Genomic DNA, 23,694 nt, shown 5'->3' with positions numbered 1-23,694 from the left:
AAGGTAATTGACACATATCAAATATTCAATACATCTCCCTTTTGGTATTGCATCTAATGTTATAGTGTGGTTATTTGTTCATGTGGCTGTTTTCCACACTAGGTCAGAAGCTCCATCAGGGCAGGGTCTACAGTTTCATCTTGCTATCCTGGCAGTTAGTTCAGTGACTGATACATACTAATAGAGGCACAAATGTTTCAAGAGTTGAGGAATTCTCAATTCCTACTGAAAGAATGGGAGGATATAAAGGTTTCGCAGAGAAGGTATTATTTAAGCTGATTCTTTAAGGGTGAGTAGGAATTCTTACCAGTAACTCTGAGGCCTCATTCCGAGCAGAGACCAGCAGATGCAGGGACACAGATACAGAGATGGTGAAGTTTACTGAACACTCCTAGACTAAAAAACAGAAAGCAAACAATCAAAATCAACAATTAAAATAAAAACCACCTAAAGAAAAAACTGTGAACGGGCTTGGCCAGAGGGCATATCATAATTAAGTTAACTATGACTGTAGACACTCCTTAATGGATGGAAGTTTTAGGGAAACAGCATAACATTCTCAGGTTGTTGGCAGAGCATCTAGAACAATATAGAAATATAGGTATTGAATTCTGGGAATGATGACACTGTAGTGACATCTTTGACTTCTCTGTGCATGAGGCATGTACGTGTCACACATTGTTCAAGGGGCTGAAAGTCAGACTCTTCTCTAGGAGCTCATGGGCAATCAAGAGAGACAGATAAGTGAGCAACTGGTCATCATGTGACAAGTGAGGTCATAGAGATATGACTAAAATGCCATCTAAACAAGAAGAAAGGAATAATTAGTAATATATGGAGTGCTGGGGAAAGATTTTTTAAATGGGCCGGGTGCGGTGGCTCAAGCCTGTAATCCCAGCACTTTGGGAGGCCGAGACGGGTGGATCACGAGGTCAGGAGATCGAGACCATCCTGGCTAACACGGTGAAACCTCGTCTCTACTAAAAATACAAAAAAATAGCCGGGCGAGGTGGCGGGCGCCTGTAGTCCCAGCTACTCCGGAGGCTGAGGCAGGAGAATGGCATAAACCCGGGAGGCGGAGCTTGCAGTGAGCTGAGATCCAGCCACTGCACTCCAGCCCGGGCGACAGAGCAAGACTCCGTCTCAAAAAAAAAAAAAAAAAAAAAAAAAAAAAAAAAAAAAAAAAATGAAGCCTGCTGGGCATGATGGCTCACACTTGTAATACCAGCACTTGGAGCGGTGGAGGTGGGAGGATCCAGGAGGATCTAGGAGTTCAAGACCAGCCTGGTCGACAGAGCCAGACCCTGCCTGTCTCTATATTTGAAACAATAAACAAACATTTTTTTTTTTTTTTTTTTTTTTTTTTTTTTTGAGACGGAGTCTCACTCTGTCGCCCAGGCTGGAGTGCAGTGGCCAGATCTCAGCTCACTGCAAGCTCTGCCTCCCGGGTTCACGCCATTCTCCTGCCTCAGCCTCCCGAGTAGCTGGGACTACAGGCGCCCGCCACCTCGCCCGGCTAGTTTTTTTCTATTTTTTAGTGGAGACGGGGTTTCACAGTGTTAGCCAGGATGGTCTCGATCTCCTGACCTCGTGATCCGCCCGTCTCGGCCTCCCAAAGTGCTGGGATTACAGGCTTGAGCCACCGCGCCCGGCCAAACAAACATTTTTTAATGAAGTGATATTTGAGCTCTCGGGAGTACTATACAAATATAGGACAGACTGAGGGAATGTATCCGGCTTAACTTAATATTTTTTGAAATTTTATATTGCAAGAATAGTATGTATTTACTGCTATGAAATTAGAAAGAACTGATAGGCAAGGAGGTCTACAAAGCACTCCATGCGTCCACCATACTGAGGCAATGGTCAGTGCTTTGATGGATTTGATACTTTCTATGGATATGCATGTACTCTGTATATACATATGCATAGTTAAATAGAAATGGTTACCCTGAATGGTCTGTTTATCCATTTATTTTTATGAAATCTCCGAAGAGTGCATTTGCTTTGCTCGAGGGAGTCTTGCTACATACTGCTATACATAATGAAAACTAAAAAAGAGGCAAACTTTTCAGCCTTGCAACCTTAAGGTGATTCAAACAGAGGCTTCCTCAAAGGCAGATTCAGAAATGAACTCGGTGTGTGTAGGTGGTTGTGCTTGGCATTATTTTTTGTAATAGTATGATAGGGATGATTTCAGTGTCCACCAACAGGAACTGGTGAAGTAAACTGTGGTCCATCCAAATGATGCATACTGTGCAGCTGAAAAGAAGAATGAGAAAGACTCGGCTGGGCGTGGTGGCTCAAGCCTGTAATCCCAGCACTTTGGGAGGCCGAGACAGGCGGATCACGAGGTCAGGAGATCGAGACCATCCTGGCTAACACGGTGAAACCCCGTCTATACTAAAAAAATACAAAAAACTAGCCGGGCGAGGTGGCGGGCGCCTGTAGTCCCAGCTACTCGGGAGGCTGAGGCAGGAGAATGGCGTGAACCCGAAAGGCGGAGCTTGCAGTGAGCTGAGATCCGGCCACTGCACTCCAGCCTGGGCGACAGAGCGAGACTCCGTCTCAAAAAAAAAAAAAAAAAAAAAAAGAATGAGAAAGACTCTGCACTCACGTGGAAGAACTCGGATAGATTGTGTGTGTTTTTAAAAGAAGGAATGGTATCGTATGTGTGGTATGCTACTTTTTGTGTTGAGAGAGAAGAGTAGAGTAAGTATATACCTGTGTATTTGCAAAGATAAATTCTGAAATGATAGGTAAGAAACCAATTAAAAGTGTTTGGCTGTGGAGGGAGAATAAGACTACGAATGGGATTTTGCTATATACTTTTATAGACAGCTAAATTTTAAATTTTTCTGAACTATGTATTTGTACACATTACCCTGTTAAAAATAAGTGAATGAAGGAGTGAAGTGGGATTACGGGAAATAGCTAAGAAAAAAGGATCTAAGGGGCTGTCCATCTTTTTAATACCCAGTGGATATTAATACATAGCAATTGCAGAAAAATTGGAAGAGTAGTACCAGGAGGGTAGGGAGTCAGCCTTTCCTTTGTCTTTTCCTCAATTTCATACCTTTTTTTTGAGACAGAGTCTCGCTCTGTCGCCCAGGCTGGAGTGCATTGGCTTGCTGCAAGTTCCACCTCCCATGTTCACACCATTCTCCCACTTCAGCCTCCTGAGGAGTAGCTGGGACTACAGGCGCCCACCACCATGCCCAGCTAATTTTTTTGTATTTTCAGTAGAGATGGGGTTTCACTATATTAGCCAAGATGGTGTCGATCTCCTGACCTCATGATCCGCCCACCTGAGCCTCCCAAAGTGCTGGGATTACAGATGTGAGCCACCACGCCCGGCCAATTTCACAGATTAAAAAAAAAAAAAATACTCTGAGAATAATAAAAAAAAATTAAAATTAAAATGTTTCCAGACCTTAGAAAATAAAAGGAAGGGCCAGGAGCAGTGGTAAATGCATGTAATCCCAGCACTTTGGGAGGCAGAGGCAGGTGGATCACCTGAGGTCAGGAGTTCGAGACCAGCCTGGCCAACATGGTGAAACTCCATCTCTACTAAAAATACAAAAAATTAGCCGGGTGTGGTGGCGGGTGCCTGTAATCCCAGCTACTCAGGAGGCTGAAGCAGGAGAAACGCTTGAACCCAGGAGGTGGAGGTTCCAATGAGCCAAGATCACACCACCATACTCCACCCTGGGCAACAGAGCAAGACTCTGTCATAAATAAATAAATAAATAAATAAATAAATAAATAAATAAATGGAAGATGGGGCAGCTTTGTGTACTGCACATCCCAAAAATGGGCTGACTGACCTCAAGAGGAAAGGATTCAAGGTCGCTAGCATACATGGGATACATACAGGAGAAAAAAGGAAAAAAAAGAAAAGAAATCTAAATATAAATAAACAAAAACAACACTTCTCCCTGATTATAAAGAAAATCACATTCTTTGTGTAATGATTTGGATGACAAAATGTAGAGAAAAATCTTTAATTTTTCCACTCAAAACATTCTGGTTCCTTTTTACACTTTTTATGCATGTAAACATTTTAAAAAGTAGAATCATAATACATGGTCTTTTGTCACTGACTATATTTTAAGCATGTTTCTATGGGAGAAATATATCCTGGCATTATCACTTTTAATAGCTGCATGTATGTTAAGTGAATCGTTGCCACCCCAGAGCTGAATTTCCTTCTATATCATTGTAATGAACCCGAGCAAGGATTTTTACGCTGAATTCACAGGAGTAGAATATATGGAGAAAAATAATATAAAACAGTTTTAGGATTTTTCAAAGAAATCTTCAAATGATCCTGTAGGAAAATTGGTTGAGTGTATACTCCCACCAACAGGGACAGAGCTCCAGGTTCCCCCTTCCGTTCGTCATCTTTGCTGGTCTTTAAGCAGAACATCTCATTGTTTTCATTACATTTCTGTGATTTCTAGTGCTTCTGAATCTTTTTCATATGCTCATTGGCCATTTTTATTCTAGTGGGAAGGGCCGGTTTCTCCATTGCCCATTTTCTGCTGGAAATCATTCATTTTTTCTGAGCTGGGATTTTTTAAAGATTTCTTTATAGGCTAAGGATACAAGCCTTTTATCTGTCATTGAGGTTACCAAGACTTTCTCCAAGTAAGTAATTTGTCATTTCCCTTTATTTTTTTTTTTCCTTTATTTTTTTGCGAGCCAACACCAAAGTCACATTTCACTTAATTTTTATCCCACTGAATGAAAACGTTTTAACTTAGTGATTTTAGTGGAAACAGGAGCAGGACAGAATGTAATATCTAGATCTCACTCTGTCACCCCGACTGGAGCGCAGTGGCATGATCATAGCTACTGCAGCCTCAAACGCCTGGGCTCAAGCGATTTTCCCACCTCAGCCTCTCAAGTAGCTCTAGGACTACAGGTGTGTGCCGCCATGCCCAGCTAATTTTAAAATTTTTTTTTTGTAGAGATGTGAATTCACTATGCTGCCCAGGCTGGTCTTAAACTCCTGACTTACCCCACCTTGGCTTGCCAATATGCTGGGAGTACAGGCGTGAACTACTGCTCCCGGCCAAGAGCTTACTGTTTTTGCTAGTGGTATTCTTGGTATCTTTTTATATTTGAGGCTTTCGTGCTAGTGCTAAAGTATTACACTCACCATCTGAGGTTTACAGGACTTTTGTTTTAATACCGAACAGAGCAACCTGTTAAGTTTTGCATCTTTGCAAGTATACAAAATGTGCCTACCAGGACTCTGCTTTATATCCATTGAAAAGCAGGAAGTAATACAGTAAAACTTTGCCTGGCCAGAGGCATTGGAAGAATGGAGTGTTCCAGTTGAATTCTATTAACTTGGAAGGATGAAGGTGAAAACAATTCAAAACTGTAATTTCCTGTTGAATGCAATGTGAAAATATAGCCAGTGATTTCACTTTTCTTCTCTAGTAAGTTTGGACATTCAGATCTACTTGGTCTTTTATCATAGAACTCCTAGTGTGCCTGAGTCTTACATTGTGAAGATCCCTTTCTAAAACCTTAGATGTAAGAGGATATAAATGATACTGGATGAGATCAGGCTGGATGAGAACTAATACTTGTAAACATACTTTTCAGATGAAATCTCTGATTGCCATTCGCTTTCTATTTGAACTTGTAAAAATAAAACACATTGGCTAGGGGGTGGAAGTAGGAAGGAGATTTATGTCTTTTAATTGCATGTCATTGCTTCATATCGAGACAGAACATATAGTATCCCTGGCTTTGGACCTACAGAAGGAAACACATTTTTCTACCTGCTGTATGCCAGCAGTTCCCGAACACCTGGAGGGCTTATTGCAGCATGGATTGCTGGTCCCTACTCCAGAGTTTCTGATTCATCAGGTCTAGGCAGGGGCCTGAGAATTTACATCTATGACATTCTCAGGTGCTCCTGGTTCAGAGACTATATTTTTGAGAACCACTCTTATATACTAACTGTAAATTGTAGAACTCTAGAAAAAAGCTTAGTTTGGTCTGGGATAAGAAGCACACAGGTAATGGAGCAAATCATGAAAAAGTCAACTCTTGATCCCAGGTAGCAAGCACGACACAGTGACAGAACACAATTCTTGGTTTTCATGATTGCAAGTCATAGCCAAGTATCAAGTGAGAAATGCAGTTTCATTTGCAGGGCTTAGAGAGGCCAGGTGATTCTAGAAAAATAGGATTTAGTGATTAACCTCATGAGAGTGGGAGTTACTTATGTCCTTTTCCTCTCCCCCATCACTTAGCATTTAGCCTTACTTTAGAGGGTCCTGTATGTGTTTTAAACTTGTAAAGAACTTTGAGTGCTTATTAAATGGAAAGCTTTCCGTGTGTGCGTGTGTGCGTGTGTGTATGTGTGTATGTAGGTATGTATTAAGAGACAGAGTCTTGTTCTGTAGCCCAGGCTGAAGTGTAGTGGCACGATTTTGGCTCACTGCAACCTCTGCCTCCCAGGTTCAAGGGATTCTCCTTCCTCAGTCTCCCAAGTAGCTGGGATTACAGGCACCTGCCACCATGCCCAGCTAGTTTTGTATTTTTAATAGAGACAGGGTTTCATCATGTTGGCCAAGCTGGTCTTGAACTCCTGAACTCAAGTTATCCACCCACCCCAGCATCCCAAAGTGCTGGGATTACAGGCATGAGCCGCCACACCTGGCTCAAAAGCTTTGTGTTTCTAAAGATATTAGACATGTTTCTTGTTTTCTTTTTTGTTTGTTTTTTGTTTTTAAAAAAACCAAAAACCCCTTAACAATGATGTAGGAGAATAAGAGAAAGTTTTTTCAAAAAAGAGAAATCATTGTGATTATTTATCTTAGTGGAATGTTGGATAATATAGTCTGCTTTATCAATCATCAAGCACACTATAAAATTTCCATTTTAATAGCATTTGTACCTCAATTGAGGTAATAAAGTTTTAAAGTTTTTAAAGTGAAAGCCAGCCCCGCCCCTCTCCTGGAGTGGGCGGGGACAGCAGTTGCATGGGCGGCTTTCCTTGTGACATCACAGGTCCGTCATGACACGCTGCTGTCTGGCCACGCCTCCTTTCCCTTGCATCTTTCTCACTGACCAATAGGCTTGAAGCATTAAGGCCACGCCCCTATTCTGCATTCTGGTGTGGCCCTGGTTACGCCTCCTCTGGCTCAGTCACACAGCTACCTGGTAGGTGACTGGAGGTGTATAGTTGTCCTCGCCTGGATTGTGCTGATGTGGCCCCAACCCCACCGCCCTACCCATCCCATGATGTCCGAAGAAACCCCACAGATCAAAATGGCCAAGGCCAAGGAAAAGGTAAAATGCACCAGGTTGTGGCACCCCAACCCAGCCCCAGGTGCCCTCTGACAGTCAAGCTGCTGTCAGAGTCTGTGCCACTGCTGAGGCACACCAGGCTGGGACCCCCCCACACACAGTGCCTCTGGACTCCCCACACCCAAATCTTGTGAGCCAGCCCAACCCCCTCGTGAGTCCTGCCCCTGCCCTCACCAGTCACCCCAGGGTGACTTTGAGCTGGTGACTCCCAGGGCTTCCCATTCCATACTCTGCCCTTATCTCCTGCTACCCCAAACCCGACCTCCTTGGGCTCTTTGGGCTCAGGTCTCCAAGGACCTGGGTGCCCCAGAACCTGCCCTCACTAGTTGGCCCATGGTCACTTTGGACAGGTGACTCCTGGGGCTCCCTGCTCCATACTCGGCCCTCACCTCCCACCACCCAAAGCCTGACCTCCCTGGGCTCTTGGGGCTTGCATCTCCAAGGACCTGGGTCCCAATCCTGTGATCCCCCCCCCATCTCAAAGCGGCAACTTGGGCATTGCACTCACGTGTCCTCCCCACCAGTCCACTGAGGAGTGGAATGTAGTGATGTCACAGTCCCTCTAGGAACTGTCATTACTGCCACGAGACTGGTCTTTGGTCTTAGGACCCAGTCCCCTAAGTGTTCTTGCCCATTTCTGGTTCCTCTGGTTGTAGCACAGGTTTCCAGCTGGAAGGGCATTGGGGACTGTGGGACCTAGGAGAGAGAGGTTTCAGGCTGCCTTACTTCCTTATACAGACACTGACAGTGTGAAAAGCCGACACCTCCCCCATGAGCTCAACACATTGACAGTGTCTCTGGGTGGCAATGGGAGAACGGGTTTGGTTTGGTTTTCTCCCAGGCTTCTACTCTCCAGAGAGACTCAAACATTGTTTCTGAGTTCCCCACCTCAGATTTGAATTCTGCATTGTTCTAGGACCAGAGTGCCCCTCAGTCAGTGGTTTCTGGAGTAAGATCTGCCTATCTTCTGTGGAACAGATCTTGGGAAACTGAACTTGACAGCTTGAATCTTCCTCATCTCATCTCCACCTGGGGTACTTTGAGTGCCACAGGATAAATATGGGGTATCTTTCTGAAGCATCAGTTTCCCTTGAGTCTACTGAGAGACAAAACATTAATGTACTTAGGGGTGACAGTCAGATAAACTTATAAGAATATGTAAGACTTCTGATGTGAGGGTTGGGTTGTCCTCTTTCTGTTAAATTCCCAGATTTCACAGAAAGGCTGCCTTCTGCCATTAGGATACATTAATATAAATTTTGAGAGGTAGTGGTGCCGTTCTTCACACTAACAGACATGAGGATGTATGACTCTAAACCACACAGTGTACAGTTCCTGCCTACTTAATATTTGCTTTTCTACCTCTGCCTCTGGTTTTGGTCCCTGGCAGCTGCCTAGTTGTGGCAAAATCCCAGAGCTCAGAGCCAGAAGACTGAGTTTAAGTTCCATTATTGCCTTTTGTTCAGCCATGCTATCAATCCCTCTCAGTCACTAAGTGATTGTGACAACACTTCCTACAGTTGTTGGTGGCATTAAATCAGATGGTGTATAAGAGTATTTTGTATAAACTGTAAAGCAGAATGTGACTGTAGGAGCTTGTAGTTCTCACGAGTATCACTGCTCTTCCTTTCCACAGTTGAGAGACGCTCATCCCCAGGCCAACCCTCGTGTTGGTACAGGAGCAAGCGACGCCAAAAAGAAGAACATAAATAATGGCGCTAACCCTGAGACAACCACTTCTAGTGGTTGCCACTCACCAGAGGATGTGAGTCTTGGCTGGCCAGGCTCCTGGGGACAGAGGGCCCAAGGGGTGGTGGAGGGTAATTGTTAAGATTGTGGAAGATCTCCCAGGCACTGGTTAAGAATTCTGGGTTTGAATCCTCTCCATCTGCTGGGGATATGATTTAGGGCAAATTCCTTGAGCTCTTTGGGCCTCTCTTTTCACATCTACAAAATAGGAGTGGTGTGGTTTGACCTACATTGGTGAAGTTTAAATGAGATTTGTCATTGTTGTTTTTATGTTAATCCCTAGTCCACGGCCTGCTGTAAAGTCTCCTTCTCGGGCTTGCGTTTCCTGAGGTAGAGTTAGAGAGTATCAGGTTTCTGTTAGCTCTGAGAGTCTGAGAGTTAAAGGCCCACTAGAATGGAAACCTCGGGGCCAAGGGCTCCTGTCTGCCTTTTCCGTCCTATATCCTCACTGTGAAGAACCGTCCCTGGCCCGTATGTGCTCAGTCAATGTTTGTTGAATGAATGTACCTTTCTAAATCACAAGCTGGCAGAAGGGTGGGCTTTTCTCACACTCCATCTCTGAAGGTTTCCGTGACTGTCTCTTCGAGAGAATCTAGTTTCAGACTTTCAGTTCTGTGGCTGTGGGCAAAAACCAACCAAGACCCAAATCCTTTTTCTCTGGGAGTGGAGAAGAGTTTACCAGCTGGTGTTCTCATTGGGTCTAAGAACTTTACCTTTAAAATCCATCCCTGGCCCCTGCCTACCCGCTTCCTGGCCTGGGGAATAGAGTCGAGGGGGCCACCCTCAGTCACCTTCCTTTCACTCTTCCCCACAGAAACAACAGAACCGAGCTCAGCTGGAAGAAGTAATGTGATTTCTTTGTTTACTCATGACATGACTGCTGGGTTTGGAGGGCACTCAGATGTAGAGGCCCCAGTCTCATCTTGCCCACACCCAGCCTGGGGAAGAAGGCTCACCCTTCAGATTCCACCCCATCCCCACAGGGTTCCTGATAACCTGGTCCCATGGGTGGGCCTGTCCTGGGGCAGTGGTGCCATTCTGGGGGCATGTCTCTTGCTGTGCCATCTCTGCCTCCCCCTGGTAAGAGCTCTGTCTTCCTCTTTCTGTAGGAAACGAAGGCAAGCCACCAACATCAGGATGCCCTAAGGAGGGAGCTAGAGGTGAGTGGAGGGTGGAGAAGGTTTCTTTGCTTCTCTTTCAGCACTTGCTTGTCTTTTCTCCCAAAGGCCCAGGTTCATACCACACAAATCCTTACATTTCAGAAAACGGAGCTTCAGACGGCACTCTATTACAGCCAGCATGCTGTCCAGCAGTTGCAAGGTGGGAATCCGGCACCCTGTCATCTTAAAACCTGGCACTTTGACAGGCCTTTAGGGGGAGTCCTTTGGGCCGCATCTGAATGTCTCTCATTCCAGGAGAGACCAGGGATCTGGTGTGCCGCCTCCATGAATCATGGAAGTTTTCCAGAGAATTAGAGTGGGCCCTCTCTGATATCACCACACAGAAGAGGAAGGCAGACAGGGTGAGTCCAACCACCTGCCCCGTCCCCTGGGAGCACAGCTTCGCAGATGGAGGAGTGAGCCTAAAAGTCCCTTCTGTCGGATGGAGTGTCCTGCTCAGAAGACAGCGTGGCCATTTCTTGCTGCTTTTGTGTGTGGTGGTTAGAGGCTGACGGGGGCTGAGTCGGCTGCTGTGGGTGAGTTGGGGGGTGCTGTGGGGAGCGAGCACCGGACATAGAGCTCGCAGGCCAAGTGCCCACCCTGCCTATACTTGACTGTGGCCTTGACCAAGTCCTAAGTGGCGGTTAGGGTACTTGTACCATAAAGGTACAGAAGAGTAGCTTGAGTATGTTATTATTTGTGTTGAGAGAGGGAGCCTGTGTGGTGTGTGTGTGTGTGTGTGTGTGTTGTGCGTATGTATTATGGTAATATACAATAAACATGTTTGTAAGGATTCATAAACATCTCAGGAGAGAGGAACAGTGTTGGGGGGAGATATTTCCCTTCTGTACTTTCTGAGTTTTGGACTATTTGAACGTATCATCCTTTCAAAATGTCAACAAAGGATTAATGTCCTCCTTCCTATCTGTGCCCCTACCCCCAGTGAAAGAATGGGCTTAGAGAATCAGATATACCTGGGTGTTGAAACCCCAGCTCTAAGTGATCTTAGGCAAGCACTTAACCCTTAATACCCCATGTTTTTCATCTACACGATAGAGGTAATAATGGTAACCGTCTCCTGTGGAGGTTGTGAGGATTAAACGGGATTGTTAGCGCAGTGCCTGGTGAAGCACTCAGTAAAGGTTCCAACAGTGGTAGTAATAACAGTAACAACAACAGCAATATTATCTGATGTCTCTGGACCCCTGTTAGTCAGCCATGAATTCAGTCTCTTTCCCTGTCCCTTCCACTTTTACTGAGTTCTTTGAAAAACAAATGAGGGCCGGGTGCTCTGGCTCATGCCTGTAATGCCAGCACTTTGGGAGGCCAAAGCAGGCGGGTCACCTGAGGTCAGGAGTTCAAGACTAGACTGACTGACCTGGAGAAACCCTATCTCTACTAAAAATACAAAGTTAGCCAGCTGTGGTGGCACATGCCTGTCATCCTAGCTAATTGGGAGGCTGAAGCAGGAGAATCGCTTGAACCCGGGAGGCGGAGGTTGTGGTGAGCTGAGATTGCGCCACTGCACTCCAGTCAGGGCAACAAGAGGGAAACTCTGCCTGAAGAAAAAGAAAAAGAAAGAAAGAAACAAAACAAAGAAAGAAAAACAAATGAGACTGTGGGCTTGGAAGTGCCTTGAGAGCATGTCAGGTGTGACTGGGAGAGGGGAGTGGTGTGTGGAGGAGTCACTGTGGCTGCTGTTCCTGGTCGGCCAGCCGCTCCTCTGCCTGCTCTATCCTGACTTCACCTGCTCTATTTGCAGTACATCGAGGAGTTAACGAAGGAGAGGGACGCCCTGAGTCTGGAACTGTACAGGAACACGTAGGTTGGGGGAAAGTGGGATGGGAGGTCTGGGGGCTCTTAGCCTGGGGGGTGTGCTGGGAGGTGGGGGGTACAGGTGGGCATGGTGAGAGGCTCATACAGGTTTTCATGTGTGCACAGGGAAGCTCTAGTGCCGGCTTGTGCCACTGACTCACGGGGTAGCCTCAGGCAACTCATGTCTTCTCTCTGGCCTGCCACCTGGGACTTTTAATTCCTGGGGTCCCATCCAGTGCCACGGTTCTGTGGTTGTGGGGTGAAAGCAGAGGGCTGACCACCAAAGCGTTCCTTTCTGTTCTTCGTTCATTCCTTTCTCTACTGTCTCTGGCCATAGCATAATCGATGAGGAGCTGAAGCAGAAAAATATCAAATTAGAAGAAAAACTTCGACTTCAAGAGACTCAAAAGACTGAGATCCAGCTCAACGTAAAGGAGCTAGAAAGGAAGCTGGAGAGGGCCAAGCTCCTGCTGCCACAGGCAAGCGGCTGCAGCCCCGGGGGTTGCGGGATCCCCGTCCGGCTGGGACCATGGTCTAGGCATCGTGCAGGGTATGGGGAGGCTCCAGTCAAGAGCTAGAAAATTGGGGTCCTTGTTCTGGCCCATAGAATCCTCCAGAGTATGCTAAAAATCTACAAAGTGGGGCCCTGCCTGGAGAATCAGAATCTCAAGAGTTAGGGCTTAAAAATATATATTTTGAAGGATCATGGGTGAAAACCATTGTTTTATAGATTCCATTTATATGGGTAGCTCATGAGTCTGTTTCCTTCTGAGGTTCAAACCAACACTTTCACTATTCCAGCAGCAGCTGCAGGAGGAGGCTGACCACCTGGGTAAGGAGCTTCAGAGTGTGTCAGCAAAGCTCCAAGCCCAGGTGGAAGAGAACAAGTTGTGGAACCGCCTGTACCAGCAACAGGAAGAGAAGATGTGGAGGCAGGAGGAGAAGATACAGGAGCAGGAGGAGAGATACGGGAGCAGGAGGAGAAGATGCGAGAGCAGGAAAGAAGAGGCAGGAGCAGGAGGAGAAGATGCGGAGGCAGGAGGAGAGAGGAGAAGATACAGGAGCAGGAGGAGAAGATACACGAGCAGGAGAGAATATACGAGAGCAGGAGAAGAAGAGGCAGGAGCAGGAGGAGAAGATGCGGAGAGCAGGAGGAGAGAGAGAAATGTGGAGCAGGAGGAGAAGATACGGGAGCAGGAGAGATACAGGAGCAGGAGCAGAGAGAAGATATGGAGGCAGGAGGAGAAGATATGGGAGCAGAGGAGACGATGCGGGAACAGGAGAGAGATGATGCGGGAGCAGGAGGAGAAGATGTGTGAGCAGGAAGAGAAGCTGTTGGAGAAGGAGGAGAAGATGTGTGAGCAGGAGGAGAAGCTGTGGGAGAAGGAGAAGAAGATGCGGGAGCAGGAGGAGAAGATGTGGAGGCAGGAGAAGAAGCTACGGGAGCAGGAAGAGAAGAGTGGAGGCAGGAGGAGAAGATACGGGAGCAGGAGAAGAAGATCTGGGAGAAGGAGGAGAGATGATGCAGGAGCAGGAGGAGATGTGGAGGCAGGAAAAGATACAGGAGCAGGAGGAGAATATGCACAATCAGGAGGAGAAGATACGGGAGCAGGAGGAGAAGATACACGAGCAGGAGGAGAGTATACGAGCAGGAGAAGAAGAGGCAGGAGCAGGAGGGGAAGAGCGGAGGCAGGAGGAGAAGATACAGGAGCAGGAGGAGAAGATACGGGAGCAGGAGGAGAAGATACACGAGCAGGAGGAGAATATACGAGAGCAGGAGAAGAAGAGGCAGGAGCAGGAGGGGAAGATGTGGAGGCAGGAGGAGAAGATACAGGAGCAGGAGGAGAAGATACAGGAGCAGGAGGAGAGATACAGGAGCAGAAGCAGAAGATACGGGAGCAGGAGGAGAAGATACAGGAGCAGGAGGAGATGTGGAGGCAGGAGGAGAAGATACAGGAGCAGGAGGAGAATATACACAATCAGGAGGAGAAGATACAGGGCAGGAGGAGAAGATACACGAAGGAGGAGAATATACGAGAGCAGGAAAGAAGAGGCATGAGCAGGAGGAGAGGATACGGAGGCAGGAGGAGAAAATGTGGAGCCAGGGGAGAAGATACGGGAGCAGGAGGAGAAGATACGGGAGCAGGAGCAGAAGATAGAGAGCGGGAGCAGGAGGAGAAGATACAGGAGCAGGAGGAGATGTGGAGGCAGGACGAGAGATACAGGAGCAGGAGGAGATATGCACAATCAGGAGGAGAAGATACGGGAGCAGGAGGAGAAGATACATGAGCAGGAGGAGAATATACGAGAGCAGGAGAAGAAGAGGCAGGAGCAGGAGGGAAGATGCGGAGGCAGGAGGAGAAAATGTGGAGCCAGGAGGAGAAGATACAGGAGCAGGAGGAGAAGATACGAGAGCAGGAGCAGAAGATACGGGAGCAGGAGGAGAAGATACAGGAGCAGAAGCAGAAGATACGGGAGCAGGAGGAGAAGATACAGGAGCAGGAGGAGATGTGGAGGCAGGAGGAGAAGATACAGGAGCAGGAGGAGAATATACACAATCAGGAGGAGAAGATACAGGAGCAGGAGAAGAAGATACACGAGCAGGAGGAGAATATACGAGAGCAGGAAAAGAAGAGGCATGAGCAGGAGGAGAGGATGCGGAGGCAGGAGGAGAAAATGTGGAGCCAGGAGGAGAAGATACGGGAGCAGGAGGAGATGTGGAGGCAGGACGAGAAGATACAGGAGCAGGAGGAGAATATGCACAATCAGGAGGAGAAGATACGGGAGCAGGAGGAGAAGATACATGAGCAGGAGGAGAATATACGAGAGCAGGAAGAAGAGAAGCAGGAGGAGCAGGAGGAGAAGATGCGGAGGCAGGAGGAGAAAATGTGGAGCCAGGAGGAGAAGATACGGGAGCAGGAGGAGAAGATACGGGAGCAGGAGCAGAAGATATGGAGGCAGGAGGAGAAGATATGGGAGCAGAAGGAGACGATGCGGGAGCAGGATGAGATGATGCGGAAGCAGGAGGAGAAGATGTGTGAGCAGGAGGAGACGCTGTTGGAGAAGGAGGAGAAGATGTGTGAGCAGGAGGAGAAGCTGTGGGAGAAGGAGAAGATGATGCGGGAGCAGGAGGAGAAGATGTGGAGGCAGGCGAAGAAGCTACGGGAGCAGGAAGAGAAGACGTGGAGGCAGGAGGAGAAGATACGGGAGCAGGAGAAGAAGATCTGGGAGAAGGAGGAGATGATGCAGGAGCAGGAGATGTGGAGGCAGGAAAAGATACAGGAGCAGGAGGAGAATATGCACAATCAGGAGGAGAAGATACGGGAGCAGGAGGAGAAGATACACGAGCAGGAGGAGAATATACGAGAGCAGGAGAAGAAGAGGCAGGAGCAGGAGGGGAAGATGCGGAGGCAGGAGGAGAAGATACAGGAGCAGGAGGAGAAGATACAGGAGCAGGAGGAGAAGATACAGGAGCAGAAGCAGAAGATACGGGAGCAGGAGGAGAAGATACAGGAGCAGGAGGAGATGTGGAGGCAGGAGGAGAAGATACAGGAGCAGGAGGAGAATATACACAATCAGGAGGAGAAGATACAGGAGCAGGAGGAGAAGATACACGAGCAGGAGGAGAATATACGAGAGCAGGAAAAGAAGAGGCATGAGCAGGAGGAGAGGATGCGGAGGCAGGAGGAGAAAATGTGGAGCCAGGAGGAGAAGATACGGGAGCAGGAGGAGAAGATATGGGAGCAGGAGCAGAAGATACGGGAGCAGGAGGAGAAGATACAGGAGCAGGAGGAGATGTGGAGGCAGGACGAGAAGATACAGGAGCAGGAGGAGAATATGCACAATCAGGAGGAGAAGATACGGGAGCAGGAGGAGAAGATACACGAGCAGGAGGAGAATATACGAGAGCAGGAGAAGAAGAGGCAGGAGCAGGAGGAGAAGATGCGGAGGCAGGAGGAGAAAATGTGGAGCCAGGAGGAGAAGATACGGGAGCAGGAGGAGAAGATACGGGAGCAGGAGCAGAAGATATGGAGGCAGGAGGAGAAGATATGGGAGCAGAAGGAGACGATGCGGGAGCAGGATGAGATGATGCGGAAGCAGGAGGAGAAGATGTGTGAGCAGGAGGAGAAGCTGTTGGAGAAGGAGGAGAAGATGTGTGAGCAGGAGGAGAAGCTGTGGGAGAAGGAGAAGATGATGCGGGAGCAGGAGGAGAAGATGTGGAGGCAGGAGAAGAAGCTACGGGAGCAGGAAGAGAAGACGTGGAGGCAGGAGGAGAAGATACGGGAGCAGGAGAAGAAGATCTGGGAGAAGGAGGAGATGATGCAGGTGCAGGAGGAGATGTGGAGGCAGGAAAAGATACAGGAGCAGGAGGAGAATATGCACAATCAGGAGGAGAAGATACGGGAGCAGGAGGAGAAGATACACGAGCAGGAGGAGAATATACGAGAGCAGGAAAAGAAGAGGCATGAGCAGGAGGAGAGGATGCGGAGGCAGGAGGAGAAAATGTGGAGCCAGGAGGAGAAGATACAGGAGCAGGAGGAGAAGATACGGGAGCAGGAGCAGAAGATACGGGAGCAGGAGGAGAAGATACAGGAGCAGGAGGAGATGTGGAGGCAGGACGAGAAGATACAGGAGCAGGAGGAGAATATGCACAATCAGGAGGAGAAGATACGGGAGCAGGAGGAGAAGATACACGAGCAGGAGGAGAATATACGAGAGCAGGAGAAGAAGAGGCAGGAGCAGGAGGAGAAGATGCGGAGGCAGGAAGAGAAAATGTGGAGCCAGGAGGAGAAGATACGGGAGCAGGAGCAGAAGATATGGAGGCAGGAGGAGAAGATATGGGAGCAGAAGGAGACGATGCGGGAGCAGGATGAGATGATGTGGGAGCAGGAGAAGAAGATGTGTGAGCAGGAGGAGAAGCTGTTGGAGAAGGAGGAGAAGATGTGTGAGCAGGAGGAGAAGCTGTGGGAGAAGGAGAAGAAGATGCGGGAGCAGGAGGAGAAGATGTGGAGGCAGGAGAAGAAGCTACGGGAGCAGGAAGAGAAGATGTGGAGGCAGGAGGAGAAGATACGGGAGCAGGAGAAGAAGATCTGGGAGAAGGAGGAGATGATGCAGGAGCAGGAGGAGATGTGGAGCAGGAAGGAAGATGGGAGCAGGAAGAGAAGATGTGGGAGCAGGAAGAGAAGATGTGTGAGCAGGAGGAGAAGATGCAGAGGCAGGAGGAGAAGATGCGGGAGCAGGAAATGAGGCTGTGGCAGCAGGAGGAGAAGATGCAGGAGCAGGAGGTGAGGCTGCAGGAATAGGAGGAGAGGCTGGGGGAGCTGGGGCGGAAGGCTGACTCTGGGGAGCAGGCGGAGGTGGTTGCAAAACCCTGGAGATCATACAGAGCGACCTCACCACAACTTAGCAGATGGTTCCCTCTGCTTTTCCACCAGTCTGTGTCCTACAGTTTAAATGGTGGGAAGAAGGGTGTGAGATTTGAGGCTGGGGAGGGAGGCATGGGCCTCTAGTCAAGGGAGGCAGTCACTCAGGCCTGGAGGAAGGGGCCAGGTGCCAGGGGCCTGGGCAGATAACAGGGCCCCACTGTGCCCTCACCACCCTGTTTATGGGCCCAGAATCTGGAAGCCAGCCACTACCTACCCTGGTGCCTATCCTGTAGGTGGAGTTGAAGAGCCAATAGCCTCAGAGTCTGCAGCAGCAGCGAGACCGTTACCTGGGTCACCTGCAGCAGTACGTGGCCACCTATCAGCAGCTGGCCTCTGAGAAGGAGGCTCTGCCCAGCTGCAGCAGCAGGAAGCTCAGGGCAAAGTGGTGGTCGAGATGGCCACCAGTAGTGCAGGAGACCCAGTTGAGGGAGTTGATGAGGGTGGGGCCCTCAGGGGGACGACCTGGCAGCCTCTATGGCTTCTCACTCTCTTTCCTGGCCCCTTAGGAGCATCTGAAAGCTGCCATCTACCGAGCAGATGACAAGAAGGCAAAAACAATCTAAAAGCCGGAAGCAAGGCCTGGAGAGGAGTCGGCCGCCATTTAGAATATAGTCTGAGCACAAACCTGAAAAAAAAAAAATTATTTATTTTAAATTGTGGCAAAATACTGGTCAGGCGCGGTGGCTCATGCCAGTAATCCCAGCAATTTGGGAGACTGAGGTGAATGGACCACCTGAGGTCAGGAGTTCCAGACCAGCCTGGCCAATACAAAAATTAGCCGGGCATGGTGGCGCATGCCTGTAATCCCAGCTACTTGGGAGGCTGAGGCAGGAGAATCGCTCGAACCCGGGAGGCAGAGGGTGCAGTGAGCTGGGATCGTGCCACTGCACTCAAGCCTGGATGACAGAGCGAGACTCCTTCTCCAAAAAACAAAACAAAACAAAAAAAAACAAAGTTTCTTCCTTATCTTCCTTACATGTGTGTTTCTATTGGTTTTTTTCTTGTTCTTTCTCATTGAGTCTTGTCTTTTCTTACGGCATTCCTAGTAAACTTTTATCTGCCTCCAGAGAGTACTGACTTTGACTTCATGGCACACAATTGGAGTAAGCGCAGATCACCTTCATCTAGTTTGGGACTAAGCTGGTTCAGAGCAGGTTTTAGTTTTTGTGAGGGCTGGTCTATTTTTTATTCATTTGGACTCCTAGGGGTGACCCTTCTAGGGACCCCACCAAGGTCCCATCTCCTTACTGGGACCCAAATTCTCATTAGGTCATTTCAGCCCTGTGAGTGCCAAACATTCAGCTAGGGTCTCCAGCCTCTTAACTACCACTTCATACTCAGTTTCTTAGCCTCTTAGCCCTCTACTGTTAACCAATCACCAAATGTCGGAAAAGCACTACAGACTGTCAAGGTCACCTTGGCCTGGTCACTCAAGTCCTGGCTGAGGTCTCCAATCACCTTCAAACAGTTGTTGGCCGGGTGCGGTGGCTCAAGCCTGTAATACCAGCACTTTGGGAGGCCGAGACGGGCAGATCACGAGGTCAGGAGATCGAGACCATCCTGGCTAACATGGTGAAACCCCGTCTCTACTAAAAAAAAATACAAAAAACTAGCCAGGCGAGGTGGTGGGCGCCTGTAGTCCCAGCTACTCGGGAGGCTGAGGCAGGAGAATGGCGTAAACCTGGGAGGCGGAGCTTGCCATAAGCTGAGATCCGGCCACTGCACTCCAGCCCGGGCGACAGAGCGAGACTCCGTCTCAAAAAAAAAAAAAAAAAAAAAAAAGGTTGTTTTTGGTGGGGGGCACATTTTTGTCCAGCTTCTGTAACTGCTTTTGTGGGGAGGCTAATCTATAACAAGCTACTCTGCCTTCAGTGAAAGTTGAAAACCTTCATCTGTCTTTTTTTTTTTCTTTTGAGATGGAGTCTCGCTCTGTTGCCCAGGCTCCAGTACAGTGGCGTGATCTCTGCTCACTGTAACCTCTGCCTCCTGGGTTCAAGCAATTCTCCTGCCTCAGCCTCCCGAGTAGCTGGGACTACAGGCCTGTGCCCCCATGCCTGGCTAATTTTTGTATTTTTAATAGAGACAGGATTTAACCATGTTTTCCAGGCTGGTCTGGAGCTCCTGACTCAGGTGATCCACCCGCCTCGGCCTCCCAAAGTGCTGGGATTACAGGCATGAGCCACTGCATCCAGCCCATCTGTCTTTTAAAAAATGTTTTTAATTTGAGGTATAATTTATCTTCAGTGAAATGCACAGATCTGGTATATATTTTGATCAATTTGAACAAATGCATTACCCATGTATCCCGCCTCCTTTGAAGATATAGAACATTCCTATCATCCAGAAAGTTCTCCTGTGCTTTAACCCTGTCCGGCACTCCCCCAGCAGCTGATGAACGTGCTGAGGACATTGGTACAGGATTCTGGCCTCCCCAAAAGAACTGCTTTGACAAACCTGCTTGCCTTACCCAGCACTAAGGATAAACAAACTCTGAAAATAAACACCCCTTCCTGGCCCAGCAGCCCACAGCCTAATATTTATACCCCAGCTTTCAGAAATGTCACTTGCCTGCTGGTTCACCCTCACTAGGGTGGCAGCTGCACAGGAGCAGCTGGGCTCACCTGTTAAACAAGAAGCCAATAGCTGGACAGTGACACTCAGACCCCAGCCTGGGAGAGCCTGGCTGAAAGCCCCCTTCTTTCAGGTCCCACTGTGGAGAGAGGGGGCGGAGCATACACAACTCTACTGCCCTCCTCATCCTTCAGCTGTGCTTCCTCCTGGGAGAGGGAGCTGTTCATTAATTTGGCCAAAGCCTTCTTAAGGGCTGTAGGTTTGACAGGCTGGGTGTGTGGGGGCCACTGTGCTAGAGAGAGAGGCTGGTGTGTCAGAAGGCAGCCACCTGGCCAGAGAAGGGTCAATGCCCTTGGTGACCTCCTTCCCCTGGCTGGACACAGCACCCTGCATTCTCCATATGTGACTGCTCCCCTCAGAGCTGCCTCCAGGGGAGGGGTTCTAACCCTATGGGTGGGGACATTGTGTTAGTTTACAGTGGGCCATGGCTCCCTCTGACATCTCCAACTCAGAGGCAGTAGAGAGATGAGAAATTCCCTGCACCTCCTCCCTCAGCACCCACCTCTGCACACATCCACATACGGAGACCCTGACGGTGGTCCCTGGGAGTGCCGCCATCTGCGCCTCCTTTCCATGCCTGCAGCAGCCATGCCCACTCTCCAGACCCTCACCCTCCTGGCTCAGTAGAGGCTGCACTGCCCTGGGTCCTGCCACTACACCTGGGCCGCCGTACCCGTCCATTCCCCCAGTTGGGTTCTTATTTCCTCCAACAAGTAGGAAGCCTGTAAGGTCACCTGCTGAGCAAGCTGGGGGAGAGAGTAGGGTGGGGCTAGGAGGATGAGGAGGAGAAACTTATGGTCGTGCTGGAGACTCAGCGGAGCAGAGTCTATGCAGGCCCATTGGCTGCCTAGACATTGGCGATCCCGCTCCCACCCTGGTTTCTTCTTTAACAAAATCATGACCTCATTAAATATTGGACACCTGTAAACCTCATGGATCCTCCTCCAGCCTCCCCGCTATGCATTGGTGAGTCTGAGTCAACTCTAGTCATTTCATTCCTCTGGACACTGATTGCCCGGGGCTTGGGCATGAGCTGCCTCTTCACCTGAGCCTGAGCCACAGGTGTCCTCTGTACCTACCAACTGATGCACTGGGCCAGGGGGAGCTCCGTCTCAATGGAGATGAGCTGTGAGGAGCTGGTGGCTGGGCAGATCAGGTTGTTGTAACGGGTTTTGTTCAGAAGGTGGTCCATCAGCTTATGCTGGGCATGGGCCACGTGGCAGTCCCCTGGGTAAACACAGAGACACACTGGACCCTTGAGCAGCTGTCCCCCACTGCAGCTGACAGCTACAAAGTGGGAGCTGAGAGGGCAAGGGAGCACAGGCACCCCGAGGGCCGGTTGAAGCAGTGAAGGCGCTGGCAGGCCTGGCTCTCCCTGGGGACTTCAAATGACATTCATGACAGAGCTCAGCTACCTCCTCCCATGCCACACCTCTTCCTCCTCCTCCTCCCTCCATCAATGAACAGCATTCCATGCTCCACACATCTGATACCAAACTGGGTATCTCTTCCAGACTCCTCCCTTGGTTCATTCAAGTGGCCACCAAGTCCTGTCTGTCCTCCCATCTCCACAGCTACAGCCATGTCCCTGCCTCCCCCGCCCTGTCCACCTTCTGGTCTCTCCACCTGCACTCTATCCCCGCCATCCATGTGCCATACAGTGGCAGACTGGTCTTTCTACAGCACACTGGACTAGCGCTCTTCCCTGCCCACAGCTCTCAGAGCTGGAGGTGGAGTTGAAACTCATGATTTGGCATTCAGAGCTCTTTCCCCCTCGGCACTGGCTCATCTAGAGTGCTCACAATGCGGGGCAGGAGCCCCTGACTCAAATGTGGGTTTGGTGTACAACTGGGTCTGACGTGGTGATTTGCCTATGAAACAGGCCTACAGAGTGCAAGGTTTCTCCGAGACACCAAATGGTGGGTCCTGCTGGCAGCTGGCTCCTGGTCTGGAGCTTCAAGTAGAGATCTCAGCTCAGAGCCACATTCAATAGCCAGCTGAAATGCAGCCTCCTCCAGGGAGCCCCTGGAGCTTCCACAGCCTCCGATCTGCCCCTCTGCATACCCCAGATCTCTTGCCAAGTGGCGTTTGGGTCTCCATGTCATCTCCCTCCCATGTCTGGGAGTAAAAGTGAGGTGCAGGGACTTGAGCTTGTGTACCGTGGTGTCTTAACAGCGAATGTGTCAAGTAGAGCGGAGGCGGCTTGGAAAGAGGGAGACTCAGAGGACAGTGAAGGACATGTGACCAGGCGAGCCTGGGAGCAGGAAAAGAGATGAGAGTGAGCAGAGGAAACTGCTGGGGCAGGGGAGTGGATGGGAGGATCAGGGAATGAGGGGGCTGGAGAGGTGGGGTTGGGGATGCTGGCGAGGGGCTGCCTGACTCGCCAGGCTCAGGAGTTGGTTATATCCTCCCACAAGGGCCAGCTCACCTGGTCGCCCCAAAGCCCTCCCCCTGTGGGTGGGCCCAGAGGGCCCAGAACATGGATGACCCAATTGAGCAGGACAGAGGTGGACTCAGGTGGTGCTGGGCTGGACTCCTGGCTGTGAGGAGCAGCCGCCACCCTGCCCAGGGCGTCCACTTTCCAACTCGCTGCCCATCTGAGCAGATGCAATATTGGGCACCTTGTGAAACATGTTGCTAGCGTACCTCCTGACTGCTGCCCCTCCTGCAGAGTGCCCGGACTCTCCATTCCTATGGAGGCTTGGCCTAGGTTCTGAGTCCTGCCTTTCATACCTGGGGCTGCTACCCCAGAGGCCAGCTGCTTGAGTACCCTGGAAGCCTGTCTGCAGTCCCAGGCTACAGCTGGGTCCATCCCACAGCCCTTCATTAGTGCATCTATTTGGACTGACTGCTCATTTCATAGAGAGGGGTGTGTCTTGCCCCAGCCCATCTGGTGTGTCTAAGGAAGCTGTAGGGACAGAATCTGCAGCTCCCAGCCCCCAGCCCTCCAATGGTAGGAGAGGCTGGACCCCACATCTCTGCAGCTCCACCGGGCTGGTTTGAGTAGGTTCCCAAGTCCAGGGCTGCTCTGCAGGCTGTGGGGCTCATGCGCCAGCTCTGAGCCCACCTGATGTGCTCAGGTTGTTCACCTTCAAGACTGTCCTGCCTCTCAGGCATTCAGCTGACCCCGAGGGCCTCTCCCTCATCTTGACCACCAGCTACGGGCTCTGACTGAGAGGTTCCCAGAACCTTAGACCATTTGGCCCAACCCCCCATTTCTCAGCTGAGGAAACTGAGACCAGAGAGGAAGCAACTTTCTCAGGGACCCCCAGCAAGTCAGAGGCAGAAATAGGTCTAGGAGCCTCTTCTCAACAGAGGTTCTCCCTGTCCCCTGAGCCTTTTTTAGTGCCTCATTAACTTCCCTGTAAGGAGACTGCCCTGCCGAGGCTGGAAATGGTGCTGTCCAGGGCGGTGTGTGCCCGTGACTGTGCCTGTGTTTGTACTTGTGAGTGTGTATGGGGGTGGGGATGAGGGGTGGGAATAAACCGCAGGGATGCTGGGGCTGGAATGCACTCTGTCTCACCCCAAAAAGGGGTGCAGGAGAGCCCGGCCAAGCACAGCACATGCTTCCACTTTCC

The 23,694-nt window shown here is 49.7% G+C and overlaps 1 protein-coding gene, 1 long non-coding RNA gene and 1 pseudogene across 2 annotated transcripts; 1 reads left to right on the top strand and 2 right to left on the bottom strand.

Moving 5' to 3' along the window:
- The first annotated feature begins 7,251 nt into the window (after positions 1-7,251).
- LOC115897693 (golgin subfamily A member 6-like protein 22) lies at positions 7,252-18,191 on the top strand. The gene is given in 22 exon segments (XM_030931489.1): positions 7,252-7,317; positions 8,972-9,100; positions 10,194-10,244; positions 10,311-10,404; positions 10,500-10,606; positions 12,007-12,065; positions 12,397-12,538; positions 12,861-13,012; positions 13,102-13,143; positions 13,295-13,518; positions 13,574-13,699; positions 13,742-13,924; positions 13,927-14,103; positions 14,106-14,159; positions 14,206-14,303; positions 14,305-14,395; positions 14,398-15,039; positions 15,148-16,135; positions 16,283-16,345; positions 16,406-17,107; positions 17,206-17,344; positions 17,992-18,191. Coding segments are annotated over 22 exon segments (4,371 nt in total). The 5' UTR covers positions 7,252-7,266; the 3' UTR covers positions 18,049-18,191.
- On the bottom strand, positions 12,228-21,340 carry LOC115897695. Its single transcript, XR_004057468.1, has 3 exons — positions 21,196-21,340; positions 17,700-18,110; positions 12,228-12,412 (listed from the first exon to the last, which is right to left on the bottom strand). It is a non-coding gene; the product is annotated as an uncharacterized LOC115897695 (long non-coding RNA).
- A 762-nt stretch (positions 21,341-22,102) lies between these two features.
- Positions 22,103-23,262, bottom strand: LOC115897596 (annotated as a pseudogene).
- Positions 23,263-23,694: the final 432 nt, after the last annotated feature.

The sequence above is a fragment of the Rhinopithecus roxellana genome, chromosome 5 (assembly GCF_007565055.1).
Source record: "Rhinopithecus roxellana isolate Shanxi Qingling chromosome 5, ASM756505v1, whole genome shotgun sequence".
Lineage (NCBI taxonomy): Eukaryota > Metazoa > Chordata > Mammalia > Primates > Cercopithecidae > Rhinopithecus > Rhinopithecus roxellana.
This window is presented reverse-complemented; position numbering and strand designations above follow the sequence as displayed.